Below are 16521 nucleotides of genomic sequence, written 5' to 3'. Positions count from 1 at the left end.
CTAATTAGTTGAACAACAATGCGAGTGCTAAGAAAAGGATAGTTTAGCAACTCCAATTGGATGCGGTGCCATTTTGGTTTTAGTAGAGAACATGCAATCTAGGTTGAATTTCTCATTTGTACCTAAGATGAAATTTCAAGAGAAAACAATCCTCAATACAGAAGGAACTCTTGCTCATTCATTCCTCCCATTTAGTTGAAAAAAAACTTAATAATCTGTTCGTTCTAATTTATGTGATGTAATTCGAATTTCAGGAATCAAACTTCTTAATTTTAACCGTGAATTCAGTCATAGAATCTCCAAATATTTTGAAATAAAGTTTACATATATGAAAACGACATAAAAAGTACTATAAGCCAGGAAACTTAACAATTCAAAATATTTAATAAGTATATGTGAAAATTATGGTCAAACAAAAACTTGTTTAACTCTCGAAATTCAAACTGCATTACATAAATTTAGTGAGAGGGAGTCACATTTATGCACATTTAAATTTACTTGTTGATAAGCTCATAAGCAGGATCAAATATCAAGACCATCAAACTTGAGTCTTTCATTTCTGTTTCCCTTACTATTAAAATATCTCTATAACATTTATTTTTTTAGTACAAAGATAATGATTATATGATACAAGCAAAGATCTCCCTAGTGAGAGAAGTATATTTCAGGTTGAGATTTAACCAAGCATATTTTCTCCGGGACCAGCATTACGATTGTCAATCCCTCCCAACCACTTCTCCAATTGTGCTTCTTTATCGGCCATAACTTCTTCATACTTTTCTGATTATTAGTTGCCCATTATTAGTTGGACTTGATAATGGCAACTCTTCATCATTTGCCTCTGAAATTGAGAACAAAGATCTGGTCGTTGTAGCTGATAGTGCATCATCAGTATAGGTTACATCAGATTCTTTGGACTCTAATTGAGACCACTTGAAGCTATTAGCTTTTTCTTTAGTTGACCTGAAACAGAAGTCAATGGAGCTCATTTCACTGGGTTAAACTAAATCAATACTTCTGACACATAGTGTGTATATATATATATATATATATATATATAAGGAAAATTATTAAAATTTTAACAAATATTAAATTTTCAACCCATAAGTTCAAAAGTGTAATGGACTTGCTTATAAGAACCTTAAACTCTAGATCCGCCTCACCTGAAAACATTTGAGATATAACCGCTCTCACCGTCCAATTCTGGAACTGTATTTCGACCCAAGTGGTAGGACTCCAAGAACTAGTTCGCCCAAACTGAAAAGTTGACCTGGACTGCCTTATTAACCCTTTTCTCAATTACTTATTCTTCGACACAACAGCTACAGTATATCTCAGATCTTTAATCCTCTTATTAGCAATTGGGGCACCATAATCTTTCATCGACCTGATCATGGTGATATAATCCTCTGAATCTTCCGCGTGCAAAGTCACTTCACGAGATTTTTTCTCAATATTGTTCTTGAGATTGATAAGATTGGGAGCTTCACTCTAAGTATGATGTTGAATGTAGAAAATACCCATGGATGGTTCATTTGCGATGAACTTTATCATGTCTGCCAAGGATTTAGTTATCTCTACAAAGCCATCCGTCGCAGAAAATTCGTGCATTTTCTTAAAGGCCAAAGCTTTGGTTGTGCTTGTTGTTACAACATCTAAGATTCAATTTCATTTGACCATTATAGTTTTAAAAATTTAATACATATTTTTTTGTTTCATTTTATAAGATACTCTTTTTATATTAGTCGTTTAGTAAATAATGACTCATTTTCACATTTAATTTTTTTTAATTTTAAACTTCTCATTATATCCTTCATGACATACTCTTCTAATGATAAAAATATTATGACATGCTCAAGATCATAAATAGTAACTATATCTTTTAGTTACAACCCCAATTTCTCTTTGTAGGATGTCGTGATGGCACATAGACTTGACGACTAGGTAAGCCTAACTTTAATAATAACTTAAGAAAATAAATAGCAAAATACTAAAGAAAGTTTGATAAATAGATATAATCTACTGAAATAGAATCCCAACAACACACTTTCCAAAATCGATAGTACAAGTCATAAGCTCTACTGAGTTCACTAGGAAATTTCTAAGTACAACTATTTTGTAAAAGAAATAAACAGAATAAAATAAACTTCAGAAGGTGACTCATAGGCCGGCGAACACGATGGCAAGTATACCTTGAGTCTCCACAGCAATGCCCGATCAGCTAGCTAATAATTAACAAACTCCGAAACACCCGGATCTGCATAAAAATGTGCAGCAAGCGTAGCATGAGTAACCCGCAGTGGTACCCAATAAGTATCAAGACTAACCTCGGTGGAGTAGTGACGAGGGACAGTCAAGACACCTACTAGACTTAATAACCTATACAATTATGAATATAAAACTAACAGAGAACAATATAAAGATAAACATGGTAAGAATAATGTTACGATACTCACGTTAAGAACTAGAAATAACAATTAACAACAAGGAACAAACGGATAATAATGTCGTAGAGTAAGATGAATACAGTTAAAGTCCGGTCAAACCAAGTAAGGAGAAACAGGTAACAACCCAAAAAACAAACGTTTTCACACAAGATTTATACAAGAATTTTCCCGAGTTGCTACACCTTATAATCACAATTCGCGGGTCCTAAGTCATGAACCCTAATTACTTGGCATCTTGTGCCCAGATTAAAATTCACAACCGCACGGACAACTCACGTGCTACACGGACAACTCACATGTCAATACCATTAGTACCTCATATTTGCATGGACAACTCACGTGCTAAGAGAGTGACAATATCTCATATCCACACAGGGAACTCATGTGCTAGCAACAACAATACCTCATAACCGCACGGACAACTCACGTGCCAACAACGAAAATATCTCATATCCGCATGGACAGCTCACGCGCCATTAGTACAACTTTCACACATAGGCAAGTATACGAGAATATATGTAAATGATCAATAAACATCAGGGTTTATCTTCTTAAAACGATATGAGTGAATAATTACGTGTATGCTTGTGCAAGTGTTCTGTCACAACTTGAGTCAACAAGTAAGAGCAGGGACAACGTATGGCACATAGGAACGACACAACTAAACGTATAATGCATGACTCATACAAGGTAGGTACACCACTATACAAATATCATCAATAACAATGCCCCCAGACCATCACAAGTCATCACAAATCATCCCCGACACAGCCCCTTATCTCGCCACGTGCGCAACCATAAAGTAAATGACCGTCTTGTCTTGCCACACGCGCATAATTATATTCCTACCTTGTCTTTCCACATGCGCAGACCCACACACACTCACTCACACACACACAGATATAAATATATACACATATCCCTCCTTGTCACGTCATATGTGTAAATATCAATAATAAAAATAGTACGGACAACTCACGTGCAAATACCCCGATAGTCCTCTCAACAGTATCAGGTGTGCCAAAAACATAACAATACAATATAACAACTCACACCACATGTGCCTATATGCCACAATATTTCCTCATAACAATTCTAATACCACAACCATACATAGCACTCGGCTTAACAACACTGAGTACAACAGCAACAACAACAACAATAACACGAATGTACGGCAAGTAAATCAACACAAGAATTACAAAACACAAATAAACTTAGAATAGGCTCACAATGAAAGACATGACAAGTAGCAATGGTTCCAACAAGAATAACTCAAAAATGAGAGAGATAGTGTGCAACAACGATATCAAATAAGAGTAACTCAACAAAAGGCGAGATAACATGTAACAATGATTCTCAATAAGAATGACCCAACGATAAGAGATAACATGTAACAATGATTCCAAATAAGTGTAACTCAACGATAAGAGAGATAACATATAATAATGATTCCAAATAAGTACAACTCAACTATAAGAGAGATAATATGTAACAATGTTTCAAATTAAGAACAACTCAACAATAGGAGAGATAACATGTAGCTATGACTTCAAATAAGAATAAGTCAACAATGGAAGAGATAACAATAACATCAATTAAGGCATATAAGAGTATATTTGGCAATAAAGGGTGGAACATGAACCAATCAACTACAAATAAGACATGTAAGGGTAAACTTAGTAGTGGAGGATTTAACATGATAAGACAACTTCATTTTAATGTACATAAGAACTTATGAGCCTAGACCGGTCAAATTTCCATATATAAGTCATGCACACACTTGTCATCTCGTGTACACGTCTTTCACGTAGTTCAAATAGTACAAATAAACAAATCCCTATGGGAAAATTCTCCCACACAATGTTAGGCAAGATACTTACCTCAAAAGCCCTCAATTAACACTCTAAAATAGCTTTTCCTTTACAATTCACCTTCGCTCAGCTCAAATCTAACCAAAATCAACTCAATAATATCAAATAATACAAGTGAAATCAATTCCAATAATTAAAGTTATGACCTTTACACAATTGCTCAAAAGTTAACAAAAGTCAACCCCGGGCTCGTCTGGTCAAAACTCAAGTCCAATGGAAGATTGCGACTACCCATGACCCCACTATTTCATATATGTGATTAGTTTCAAAATCTCAGTCCAAATCGACTCTCAAAACTCAAATTCTTATTTATCAAAACTTGACAAAGTTTCATAAATTTTCACTTTGATTCACATGCTTTTGATGTTACAATCTAAGACATATTGATGGAATATGATTAGAAATAGATTAGAATCACTTACCCAAAGTTTGTAGATGAAACTCCCTCTTTAAAATTACCTCCTATCGAGTCTAGGGTTCCAAAATATGAAAATGAGACTAAAAATCCCGTCCCTCGCCTTTTTGTCTAGTCGCAGGTGTCGCAAATGCAACCTGGGGTTCAGAAATGTGAACCATGCAAATGCGAAAATTTTTTTGCAAAAGCAGAACTCTTCCCACCCCTGCTGTCATCGCAAATGCAATGAGAAGTTTGCAATTGCGAATAGTGAACCTTCGCAAAAGCGATCATTGTTAAGCCTAGACCCCTTCGCAAATGCGAACACATCAAACTCAAGCCAAACATCGCAATTGCGACTCATATCTCGCAAATGCGAGACCTGAGGCACCAATGAATAAACCCAGAAGAACTTAACTCTATCAAACACTCTGCAACGTGTTCGAAACTCACCCGAGCTCTTGGAGATTCATACAACACTCAACACAAGTCTAAAAGCACTATACTGTAATAATTCGGCCGGTCATTTTAAGTATTGTAGCCCCGTTTTCCCATTTATTACTTATTCTATATTCGTTGTTGTTATGTGACTTATCGGGGTGGTTGGTTTGGTTCCGGGGATGTTTCGAAATTAATTAGGACACTTAGTCCCAAGGTTGAAAGTCTAAGTTAAAAGAGTTGACCGAATATTGACTTATTTGTAAATAGATCCAGAATAGAGTTTTGATGGTTCCGATAGCTCTGTATGGTAATTTTGGACTTAGGAGTGTGTCCGGATTTTGATTTGGAGGCCCGTAGGTCGTTTTGGCTTGAATTGGCGAATGTTGGAAAAGTTGAAGGTTTGGAAAGGTGGAAAGTTTGATCGAGAGTGAACTTGGTTGTTACTGGGCTCAGATTTTGGTTCTAAAACTAAGAATAGGTCTGTTGTGTCATGTAAGATTTGTGTGAAAAATTTGAGGTCAATCGGAGTTGGTTTGATAGGTTTCGGCATCGATTGTAGAAGTTTGAAATCCATTAGTTTCATTATGCTTGAATTGGGGTGAGATTCATGTTTTGATATTGTTTGATGTGATTTGAGGCCACGACTATGTTCGTATGATGTTTTAGTATATGTTGGTATGTTTAGATGGGGTCCCCGGTGCCTCAGCTGAGATTCAGATTGAATTTGGCCTTGTTGAACTGCAACAATTCTGATGTCTGGTTTCCTTATTCGCGTTCGCGAAGGGTATCTAGGTGGTAGGTGAAGTTTGTTCTTCGCTTTCTTGAAGATGGCCATGCATTCACAAAGATTTAGGGAGCTTGTTCATCGTGATTGCGATGGGGTGATTGCGTTCGCATAGAAGGATGAGGCATGTGGGGCACCAGGCTGGTAAGCCTTCGCGTTTGTATGAGGGAGTCATGTTCGCGCAGGCCTTGGTTTTGTGTTCATCACGTTCGTGAGGGAGCCCTTGCATTTGCGTAAGAGTAATTTTGGCAGCTGAGTATTTTGTGCTTCACGAACGCGAGGCACTTGCCACATTCGCGAAGAAGGGCACCTAGGAAGGAGTTATTTATTTCAAAATAGAGGGTTTGAACCCATTTTTTGAATGTTTGATCTAGAGAACTCGGATTTGGGCGATTCTTAAAGGGATTTTCAAGGAGTTGATTGGGTTAAGTGATTCTAACTCGGATTTGGTTGATATACATGAATTTATCATTGTTTTATTCCATTTAATTAGTGTTTTGAGTTGGAAATTTTGGGAAAAATTTGTGAAACTTCATAAACCAAATATTGGGGATTTGAAAGGCGATTTTTGGTCAGAAATGGATGATATTGGTATAGTTGGACTCGTTCTTGAATGGGTGTTCGGATTTTGTAAATTTTGTTGGATTCGGAGATGTGGGCCTGGGGTTGACTCTTTGGGTTGACTTTTTGACTTTTGTTAAAGAACTTAGCATTATCGAATGGAATTGATTCCTATAGCTTGTATTGATTGTATTAAGTTGTTTGTGGTTAGATTCGAGTCGTTCGGAGGCTGTTTTGTGAGGCAAAGGCTTGATACTGAGGGTATGAATCCCTAAATTACGTGCTTGTGTAGTTGATGTTGGGGTGACACATATGCTAGGTGATGGGTGTGTGGGCGTGCACCGTAGAAATTGTGACTCGGATGATTTTGTGGAATTTTGTAATTACCCAATCTTGTTGTTATTCATGTAATCTCCATATGTTAGAGAAATCGAGTTGTGATCCATGTTAGAAATCATGTTTAGACTATATGTTGGTACTGTTGGGACCCACAGAGGTCGTTCCTGTTGTTGAGTTATTTTCTTAAATGACAGTTATGTACTCAGTTGCATTCATTACTTGCATATCATATCTCAGTCTCTATTATCACTTATTATTACATCATGTATCCTTGTTTCATAAGTCATGTGGTGGTTTAGTAAAGTCTTGCGGATCGGTACAGAGACGTCTGCACTTATCTTTGAGAGGCTACCAAACCATTAGGAAAACATCACCTTCTTGTATTCTTGTCATGCGGATTTGTTGATTCCGAAAATGAAACTTCTGTTATTCTATTCTCTCACAGATGGTGATGACACATGTTACCATATCAGGCAAACGGCCACCAGTACCACCAGCTAGGGCCACTAGAGGCCGAGGCCACGTTAGAAGCCGAGGTGCAGCTTGTACAGCAGCTAGAGCAGTGCCCGTGGAGCCACTAGTTGCTCCAGCTAAGGAGCAGATACCAGATGTGGTTGAGCCCGTGAGACCAGCTCAAGCACCAGCTGTTTTCCCTAGACTTGCTCAGGTGGTTTCGATTCCGTCCACACCAGCCACTTCTCAGGACGGAGGAGGTGCTCAGACTCCCGCCGCCCGAACTCCAGAGCAGGTAGTTCAGGGACACTAGGGCTACTAATAGCCCAGCCGGTTGTAGTTGCTCGGGCCCAGGTGGGTCCACCTATGATTGACGAAGAGCAGAACATACTAGAAAGGTTTGGGAGGCTCAAGCCTCCATCTTTCAGTGGGGCTGAGTCAGAGGATGCTCAGGACTACTTTTCGGCTATTAGGAGAAGCCTTCAGATGGTGGGAGGACTATGAGTTGAGCAGGCCAGCTGGTGCTGCACCACTTATGTGGCATGAGTTCTCCGTTCTCTTTTTGGAGAAGTTTGTTCCACAGACCCGCCGGGAGGAGTTGCGTAGGCAATTTGAGCAGCTACGCCAGGAGGGTATGTCCATGACACAGTATGAGATAAGATTCTTATAGTTGGCTCGTCATGCGCTCCGGTTAGTTCCCATAGAGAGAGAAAGGATTAGGAGGTTCATTGATGGCCTCAACTATGGACTATGCTTTATCATGACTTAGGAGAATTCATCGGGTGCTAGGTTCAACGAGGTGGTTGATATTGCTAGGAGACTAAAGCAGGTCCGTAGTCAGGAGCGTAAGGAGAGAAAGGACAAGAGGCCTCGTGGTTCGGGTGGTTTTAGCGGTGTTTCCTCTGGAGGGCAGTCCTACCGTGGCAGGGGTAGTCCATATAGGCCCGTGCAAATGGCTTGTCCGATTCATCGTGGTGCATCAGCTAGCCATAGTTGATACAGTGATCGTCTGGGTCAGTTGTCTCTTAGTGCCATCCCAGTCCAGAGTTCATCTCATGCTCCATCAGTTCAAGGTTCATTAGAGCCAGGTTCGTTTAGTAGTTATTTTGTTTCTCGTGGTCCGATTTAGCCTTCACCACCTTTGGCGATTGGAGTTGCTTCGAGTGCGGGGAGTTTGGACATGTGTTGAGGCAGTGTCCCCATCATTTTGGAGGCCCAGTTCAGCAGAGGGGTTAGTTTATGGCTTCCACACCAGTTACTTCACCACCCGCTCAACCAACTCAGGGTGGGGCTCAAACAGCTAGAGGTTACCCTAGAGGGGGAGGCCGATCATATGGCGGTCAGGCTTGATGCTATGCTTTCCCTACCAGGCCATAGGCCGTTTCTTCATACAAAGTGATCACATGTATTGTCTCAGTATGCCACATGGATGCTTCCATATTATTTGGCCCGGGTTCCACTTATTCGTATGTATCATCATATTTTGCTCGTTATTTGGATATGCCCCATGAGTCGTTAGTTGTGCCTATTCATATATCTACACTGGTGGGCGATTCTATTGTTGTGGACCATGTGTATCGGTCGTGTGTGGTGACTATTGGGGGATTGGAGATGAGAGTTGATCTCTTATTGCTTAGTATGGTTGATTTCACTATGTGGGATTCTATTATTCTGGGCATGTATTGGTTGTCCCCATGTCATGCTATCTTGGATTGTTGCGCTAAGACCATGACGTTATCAATGCCGCGGTTACCTAGGATCGAGTGGAGAGGTTCTTTGGACTATGTTCCCAATAGGGTGATTTCATATCTGAAGGCCCAACGAATGGCTGAAAAGAGGTATTTGTCATATTTGGCTTTTGTGATGGATGTTGGTGCTGATACTCCTACCATTGATTGTGTCCCGGTAGTGCGAGACTTCCTGGATATGTTTCCTGTAGACCCGTTGGGCATGCCATCCGACAGGGATATTAATTTTGGTATTGTCTTGGTGCCCGGCACTCAGCCCATTTCTATTCCTCCGTACCTTATGGCCCTAGTAGAGTTAAAGGAATTGAAAGAGCAACTTCAGGAGCTTCTTGATAAGGGGTTCATTAGGACTTGTGTGTCATCTTAGGTTGCACCGATGTTGTTTGTGAAAACGAAGGATGGTTCTATGCGGATGTGTATTGACTATAGATAGTTGAACAAAGTTACAATGAAGAACAAGTATCATTTGCCATGCATTGATGACTTATTTGACTAGCTTCAGTGAGCTAGAGTGTTGTCTAAGATTGATTTGAGGTCTGGGTATCACCAGTTGAAGATTTGGAACTCGGATATTACGAATACGGCATTCAGGACCCGCTATGGTCATTATGAGTTCCTTGAGATGTCTTTTGGGTTGACCAATGCCCCAACAACATTCATGCATTTGATGAACAATGTATTCCAATTGTATCTTGATTCGTTTTTCATAGTATTTATTGATAATATCCTAGTGTACTCACGTAGCCAGGAGGAGCATGCATATCATTTGAGGATTGTACTACAGACGTTGATGGAGGAGAAGCTTTATGCTAAGTTCTCCAAGTATGACTTTGGCTCCGTTTGGTGGTGTTCTTGGGGCACGTAGTTCCCAGTGAGGGGATCAAGGTGGATCAGAAGACGATTGAGGGTTGGCCTAGACCATCTTCAGCTACTGAGATTCAGAGTTTTCTTGGCTTGGATGGATATTATTGTCGCTTCGTGGAAGTTTCTCGTCCATTGTTGTGCCTTTAGCCAGGTTGACCCAGAAGGGTGCTCCATTCAAGTGGTCGGATGAGTGTGAGGAGAGCATTCAGAAGCTCTAGATTTCCATGACCACAACTCCAATTCTAGTTTTTCCTTCTGCATCGGGTTCTTATACAGTGTATTGTGACGCTTCTCGGATAGGTATTGGGTGTGTCTTGATGTAGGAGGGTAAAGTGATTGCTTATGCTTCACGCCAGTTGAAGCCTTATATGAAGAACTACCCTATTTATGATTTGGAGTTGGCAGCCATCGTTCATGCATTGAAGATTTGGAGGCACTATCTATACGACATGTCTTGTGAGGTATTTACATATCATCGGAGTCTCCAACACTTGTTCAAGCAAAAGGATATAAATTTGAGGTAGCAGAGATGGTTGGAGCTATTAAAAGACTATGATATTACCGTTTTATATCATTACAGGAAGGCTAATGTGGTGGTCGACGCCTTGAGTACGAATGTGGTGAGCATGGGTAGCCTTCCATATATTCCTGTTGGTGAGAGACCACGTGCATCAGATTTATAGCCTTGGCCAATCAGTTTGTGAGGTTAGATATTTCAGAGCCTAGTCTGGTTCTAGCTTGTGTGGTTTCTCAATTTTATTTATATGATCGCATCAGAGAGCGTCAGTATGATAATCCCCATTTGCTTGTCCTTAAGGACACAGTTCAGCATGGTGATTCCAAGGAGGTTTCTATTGGAGATGATGGGGTGTTGCGGATGCAGGGACGGATTTGTGTGCCCAATGTGAATGGGTTATGTGAGTTGATTCTTGAGGAGGACCACAGTTTGCGGTATTCCATCCATCCGGGTGCCGCGAAGATGTATCAGGACTTGAGGCAGCACTATTGGTGGAGGAAAATGAAGAAATACATAGTGGAGTTTGTAGCTCAGTGCTTGAACTGTAAGAAAGTTCCGATAGCTCCGTACGGTGATTTTGGACTTGGGAGTGTGTCCGGATTTTGATTTGGAGGCGCGTAGGTTTTTTGGCTTGAATTGGCAAAAGTTGGAAAAATTGAAGGTTTGTAAAGTTGAAAAGTTTGAGCGAGAGTTGACTTGGTTGGTTCCAGGCTCGGATTTTGGTTCCGGAAATTAGAATAGGTCCTTTGTGTTATTTATAACTTGTGTGCAAAATTTGAGGTCAATCGGCGTTGGTTTGATAGGTTTCGGCATCAATTGTAGAAGTTGGAAATCTATTAGTTTCATTAGGCTTGAATTCGGGTGAGATTCATGTTTTGATGTTGTTTGATGTGATTTGAGGCTTAGACTAAGTTTGTATGATGTTTTAGGATGTGTTGGTATGTTTGGATGGGGTCCCAGGGAGTTTGGGTGAGATTCAGATTGAGTACGAATTGAATTTGGGCTTGTTGAACTGCAGAAATTGTGATGTCTGGTTTCATTATTCACGTTCGCGAGAGAGGTCTCGCATACGCAAAGGGTATCTGGGAGGCAGGTGATGTTTCTTCTTCGCGTTCGTGAAGAAGGTAACGTGTTCGCGAAGGTTTAGGGAGCTTGTTAATTGAGATCGCGAGAGGGTGATCGCGTTCGCGTAGCAGGATGAGGCAAGTAGGGCACCAGGCTAGTAAGCTTTCGCGTTCGTGAGAGGGGGGCCGCATTCGTGTAGGACTTAGTTCTGTGTTCATCGCGTTCATGAGGGGGCCCTCGCGTTCGCGTAAGAGGAATTTTGGAAGCTGAGTATTTTGTGCTTCGCGAACACGAGGCACTTATCGCGTTCGGAAAGAAGGGCACCTTGGCAGCAGTGATTTATTTCGAAATCGAGGGTTTGAACCCATTTTTCATATTTTTGAGCTAGAGACCTCGGACTTTGGGGATTCTTTAAGGGATTTTCAAGGAGTTGATTGAGGCAAGTGATTATAAGTTGGATTTTGTTGATATATATGAATCTGTCATTGTTTCTTCCATTTAATTAGTGTATTGAGTTGGAAAATTTGGGGAAATTTTGTTAAACTTCATAGACCGGATTTTGGGGATTTGAAAGGCTTTTTTGTGGTCGGAATTGGATGATTTTGGTATGGTTGGACTCGTTGTTGAATGGGTGTTCGAATTTTTTAATTTTTGTTGGATTCCAAGACGTGGTCCCTGGGTTGACTTTTTGACGTTTGTTAAAAGGACTTAGCTTTACCGAATGGATTTGATTCCTATAGGATTGTATTAAGTTGTTTGTGGCTAGATTTGAGTCGTTCGGAGGCCGATTTGCGAGGAAAACGCTTGTTAAAGTAGGGATTTGTGCGGTCTGAGGTAACACCTCTAAACTTGATACTGAGGTTATGAATCCCTAAACTACGTGCTTGTGTAGTTGATGTTGGGGTGACACACATGCTAGGTGATGGGCGTGTGGGCGTGCACCGTAGAAATTATGACTCAGATGATTTCGTGGAACTATGTAGTTACCCAATCTTTCTGTTATTCATGTAATCTCCATGTGTTAGAGAATTTGAGTTGTGATCCATATTAGAAATCATGTTTAGACTATATGTTGGTACTGTTTGGACCCACATAGGTCGTTCATGTTGTTGAGTTATTTGCTTAAATTGCAGTTATTTACGTAGTTCCATTCATAATTTGCATATTATATCTCAGTCTCTGGTATCACTTATTGTTACATCATGTATCCTTGTTTTGGCTGATTGGTATGAGTTTTGTGTGTCCGAGAGACTGGAGAGATTGATGACTGAGTGAGTACGAGGGCCTGATTGTGAGTGATATTTATGGGATTGGGCTGCACGCCGCAACATGCCATGTTCGCTTATATTAGCGCTTGGGCAGGATCCGCCCCTCCGGAGTCTGACATACCAGCAGTGAGTGCAGGTATGGTTGAGTGTTGAGTGCAAGTGCCGAGTGATTGAGCGTGCTGACAAAGGTTGAATACTCCGAGAGCATGAGTATACGAGTTTATCACCTTGTTGCATTACTGGTGACATGCATATTTGACATGTAGACATAGAGATGTATCATTCCTCATGCTAGTTATACTTGACATATTTTATCAGTATTGAGCTTAAACTGTTGAACTTGAAAGCATGTCTACATTTTCGTACTATGTACAAACTGATTATGAGATTTCTCGGAGTTATTACTGTCATTTTTCCTGTTATATCTATATTGTTATTATTTGACTTTGGACTGTACTTTTCTGAGCTCCCCGCTGCTTTCAGCTCAAGGTTAATCGTATTATTTATTGAGTACATTGAGTCGATTGTACTCATACTACACTCTGCACTTCGTGTGCAGATCCAGGTGCATCTTGACCCGGTGGTTGCTAGACTTAGAGCATACCCTACTAGGAGACTTTTGAGGTAGCTGCTTTGGCGTCCGCATACCTTGACTCTCCTTCTTTTCAGTTTATTTAACACTGTTCTATCTCTTCAGACAGTTATTTTAGAAGTTTTGACTGTATTGTCATTTAGTTGCTCGTGTAATCAATGATACCCGGATTTTAGGGGAGTTTGTATTGAGACGTGGTATTTCTTATCGGTTATTTATGAGATTTTTCATTGTTAAGCTTATCTCGTCATGTTTTAAATGTAAAAATGCGTAGTATTTGTGGTTGTCGGCTTGCCTATTTCTGTGATAGGCACCATCACGACATGTTGAGTTTGGGTCGTGACAAATACGAACTCGTTTGAGCGATTAAATCATCAAAATAGCATCTGAAACCATGAATTGGACCTCCAAAACACATGAAATCAACATGAAATTCAAGAACTTCTAAAAACACAATCGCGCGTCCAATTCCTATCAAATCAACTCGGAATGACGCCAAACTTTGCGGACGAGTTTAAAATGACAAAACAGACTTATTCTATGTCCCGAAATAAAAATCCAAATATGATAGCTATGAAGTCAATCTACGGTCAAACTTATAAAAAATCTAAGTCTTTAAATTGCCAACTTTTGAAAAATAACACAAATCAACCTACGGACCTCCAAATTCGATTCAGGGCATACACCCAAGTCCAAAATCATGATACGAACCTATCGAAGCCATTAAAATACCTCTGCGGGGTCATTTTCACAAAAGTTAAACCTCGATCAACATTTTCAAATTAAGCTTCTAAAGTGAGAATAACTAATCCAAATTCATTCTGAATCATCCGAAAATCAAATCCGACCATGCACAAAAGTCATATTACACAATATGAAGTCATTCAAGACCCGAACCACTGAACAGATTGCCGAAACTCAAAACGACTGATTGGGTCATTACACTTTTATACGTCTCAATAATCATTTTTTCCTTAAATTTCATATCTAGTCAAACACCATTATATGCGAAAAGACTATAATGTTTACAGTATGAAGCTAAGTTTATAATTGCTATAATATTTTCCTCCACAACGATCATTAACATACAACATTAGTCAATTTATTTTATAAAAAAAATCAAGCTTGCTTATAAAGGGTAACAAGTAAATCCAGTCTTCTAGTGATATTTAAACGCCGTATCCAGATAAATACTATATAAGAACTGGTATTTAGGAAGTAATTTTTTTATTGAATAGCTAAAATAAAAATATCAAGAGATATTATGCAAGTCAATGGTCCTCTTTAGTTAAAAATCTTATAATTTCACTAATTAGAATCAATCATAAATTCAGATTAAAATATATATTAAAAAATAATCTGCTATAAAGTCACATTCACATGATATAAAGCTACATTTGAAGTAACTAATAAATATCTTTTAAAAAATCTTATTTGAAGCTAGATTGCCTACAAAATGAAACTTAGGAAGAAATTTAATTCTTTAGAGTTGAATTAAATAACCTTCGAAAACAAGAGATATTAATTAGATTCGATATATAATAATCTGATTTGATATTTAAAATTATTTATTAGAACCTACCCATCTGATTCGTATATATTTGAATGGTTTAACAGGCACATAATCGTGGACCCAAAATTTAAACAATGGCAGAGGCAGCATCATCGACCACTGAGAAAAGTTTTTTGACTCTGAAGTCCTCAGATGGCGATGAGTTTGTGTTGGAAGAATCCATCGCCATTCAATCTGTAACAATCAAGAACATGGTCGAGGATGGATGCTCCTCCAACGTCATCCCGCTCAACAAGGTTGACACAGAAACCTTGATCAAGGTCATTGAATACATGAAGATGCAGTCCTCGACTTCTTCCAACGAAGAAGAAATCGAGAACTTCGACAAGGAATTTGTGAGCATTAGCATAAAAACCATTCTTAATATCTTAGAAGCCGCAAATTTTCTTGACATCAATAGTTTGCTTGAGTTATGTGCTGAGGCGGTGGCTAATAGGATTAAGAACAAGACGCCTGAAGCTGTTCGAAAGATATTCAATATCACTAGTGATTTCACCCCAGAGGAAGAGGCAGAGATTCGAAATGAGACTCCATGGGCCTTCGAAGGGGATCTTGAGCACTCCCTTGACTAGTTTACATTAAAGTCTTTACTGTTTTTGGTTTCGCGAGCTCCTCGTTTTGTTTTCACATGTTCTTTTTTGAGCAAAGGTCTTGCGGCTAATAATTTATGGCATGAGTCAGAAATGCCTAAATAAAAGTTTTTTTTTATAATTTTAAGGGTCGTCTATGTATTCAACGTATATTTTATTTCTTTTTATTATTTTTTATGCATTATTCTACTTATCTTTTATTCAATATGTGTCAGGAATATCATTATTGACTAGTATCCTACCCATGAAAGGTGCTAGTTGGTCCATTAGAATATTCACTTGAACACCACTTTAATTTACTAACCTCTATTAATTGATTTGTATAAATATAGTTTTAGGGTGAGGAAAAAATATATTTTCTGAGCATTTTTAGTAAAAAAAATAAATAATGGCTAGGATTAGAGTGAAGAGAATAATTCATCTCTTGAGAATTCTTAACACTAATTATTCAAGCCCCTGGACTTTCTTCTCCAAGTAAATGAAAGCAAAAAAAAAAAAAAAAACAGTTCCTCTCATTTTCCTTTTCATAGTTTATAGTGACACCCAAGAATATCAATTAAATAAAAAATGAGACATGCCGATTAATTTGAAACAAAATGAGTTCTTAAGATTATTCACATATAATTCAGGTACAAAACACTTCGCTTTTAGTGGGTGTAATGTGCCACGAATTCTAATTAGTTGGGTTACATTGTATGTACTAAGAAAAAGGTTTAGTTGGATTACAATGAGTGTACTAAGAAAAAGATGACTTAGCAACTCCAATTGGATACAGTACCGTTTTAGTTTTAGTTTTAGTGCAGAACATGTTGTTTATGTTGGCTTTCATTTTTGTACCTAAGATGAAATTACAAGAGATTACAATCCTTAACACAGAAGGAACTCTTGCTCATTTAATCCTTGCATCTAGTTGAAGAAAAACTTAATACTCCATTTGTCCCATGTTAGGTGAAGCAATTCGAATTTCGAGAATTAAACTTCTTCATCTTGACTAAAATTTAGAGATAAAGT

General features: G+C 38.8%; 2 protein-coding genes and 1 long non-coding RNA gene across 3 annotated transcripts; 2 read left to right on the top strand and 1 right to left on the bottom strand.

The window, feature by feature from the left end:
* Nucleotides 1-546: 546 nt before the first annotated feature.
* Nucleotides 547-1632, bottom strand: LOC104084844 (uncharacterized). The gene is made up of 2 exons (XR_011415113.1): nt 1164-1632; nt 547-963 (listed from the first exon to the last, which is right to left on the bottom strand). It is a non-coding gene; the product is annotated as an uncharacterized lncRNA (long non-coding RNA).
* A 7389-nt stretch (nt 1633-9021) lies between these two features.
* LOC138907361 (uncharacterized) lies at nt 9022-9408 on the top strand. Its single transcript, XM_070197959.1, has one exon. The coding sequence runs from the start codon at nt 9022-9024 to the stop codon at nt 9406-9408; it is 387 nt and encodes a 128-aa protein (XP_070054060.1).
* Nucleotides 9409-14987: 5579 nt separating this feature from the next.
* Nucleotides 14988-15623, top strand: LOC104103356 (SKP1-like protein 11). The gene has a single exon (XM_009611250.4). It carries the CDS (start codon nt 14995-14997, stop codon nt 15490-15492), a length of 498 nt encoding a protein of 165 aa, XP_009609545.4. The 5' UTR covers nt 14988-14994; the 3' UTR covers nt 15493-15623.
* Nucleotides 15624-16521: the final 898 nt, after the last annotated feature.

This window comes from Nicotiana tomentosiformis, chromosome 3 (assembly GCF_000390325.3).
Source record: "Nicotiana tomentosiformis chromosome 3, ASM39032v3, whole genome shotgun sequence".
NCBI lineage: Eukaryota > Viridiplantae > Streptophyta > Magnoliopsida > Solanales > Solanaceae > Nicotiana > Nicotiana tomentosiformis.
This window is presented reverse-complemented; position numbering and strand designations above follow the sequence as displayed.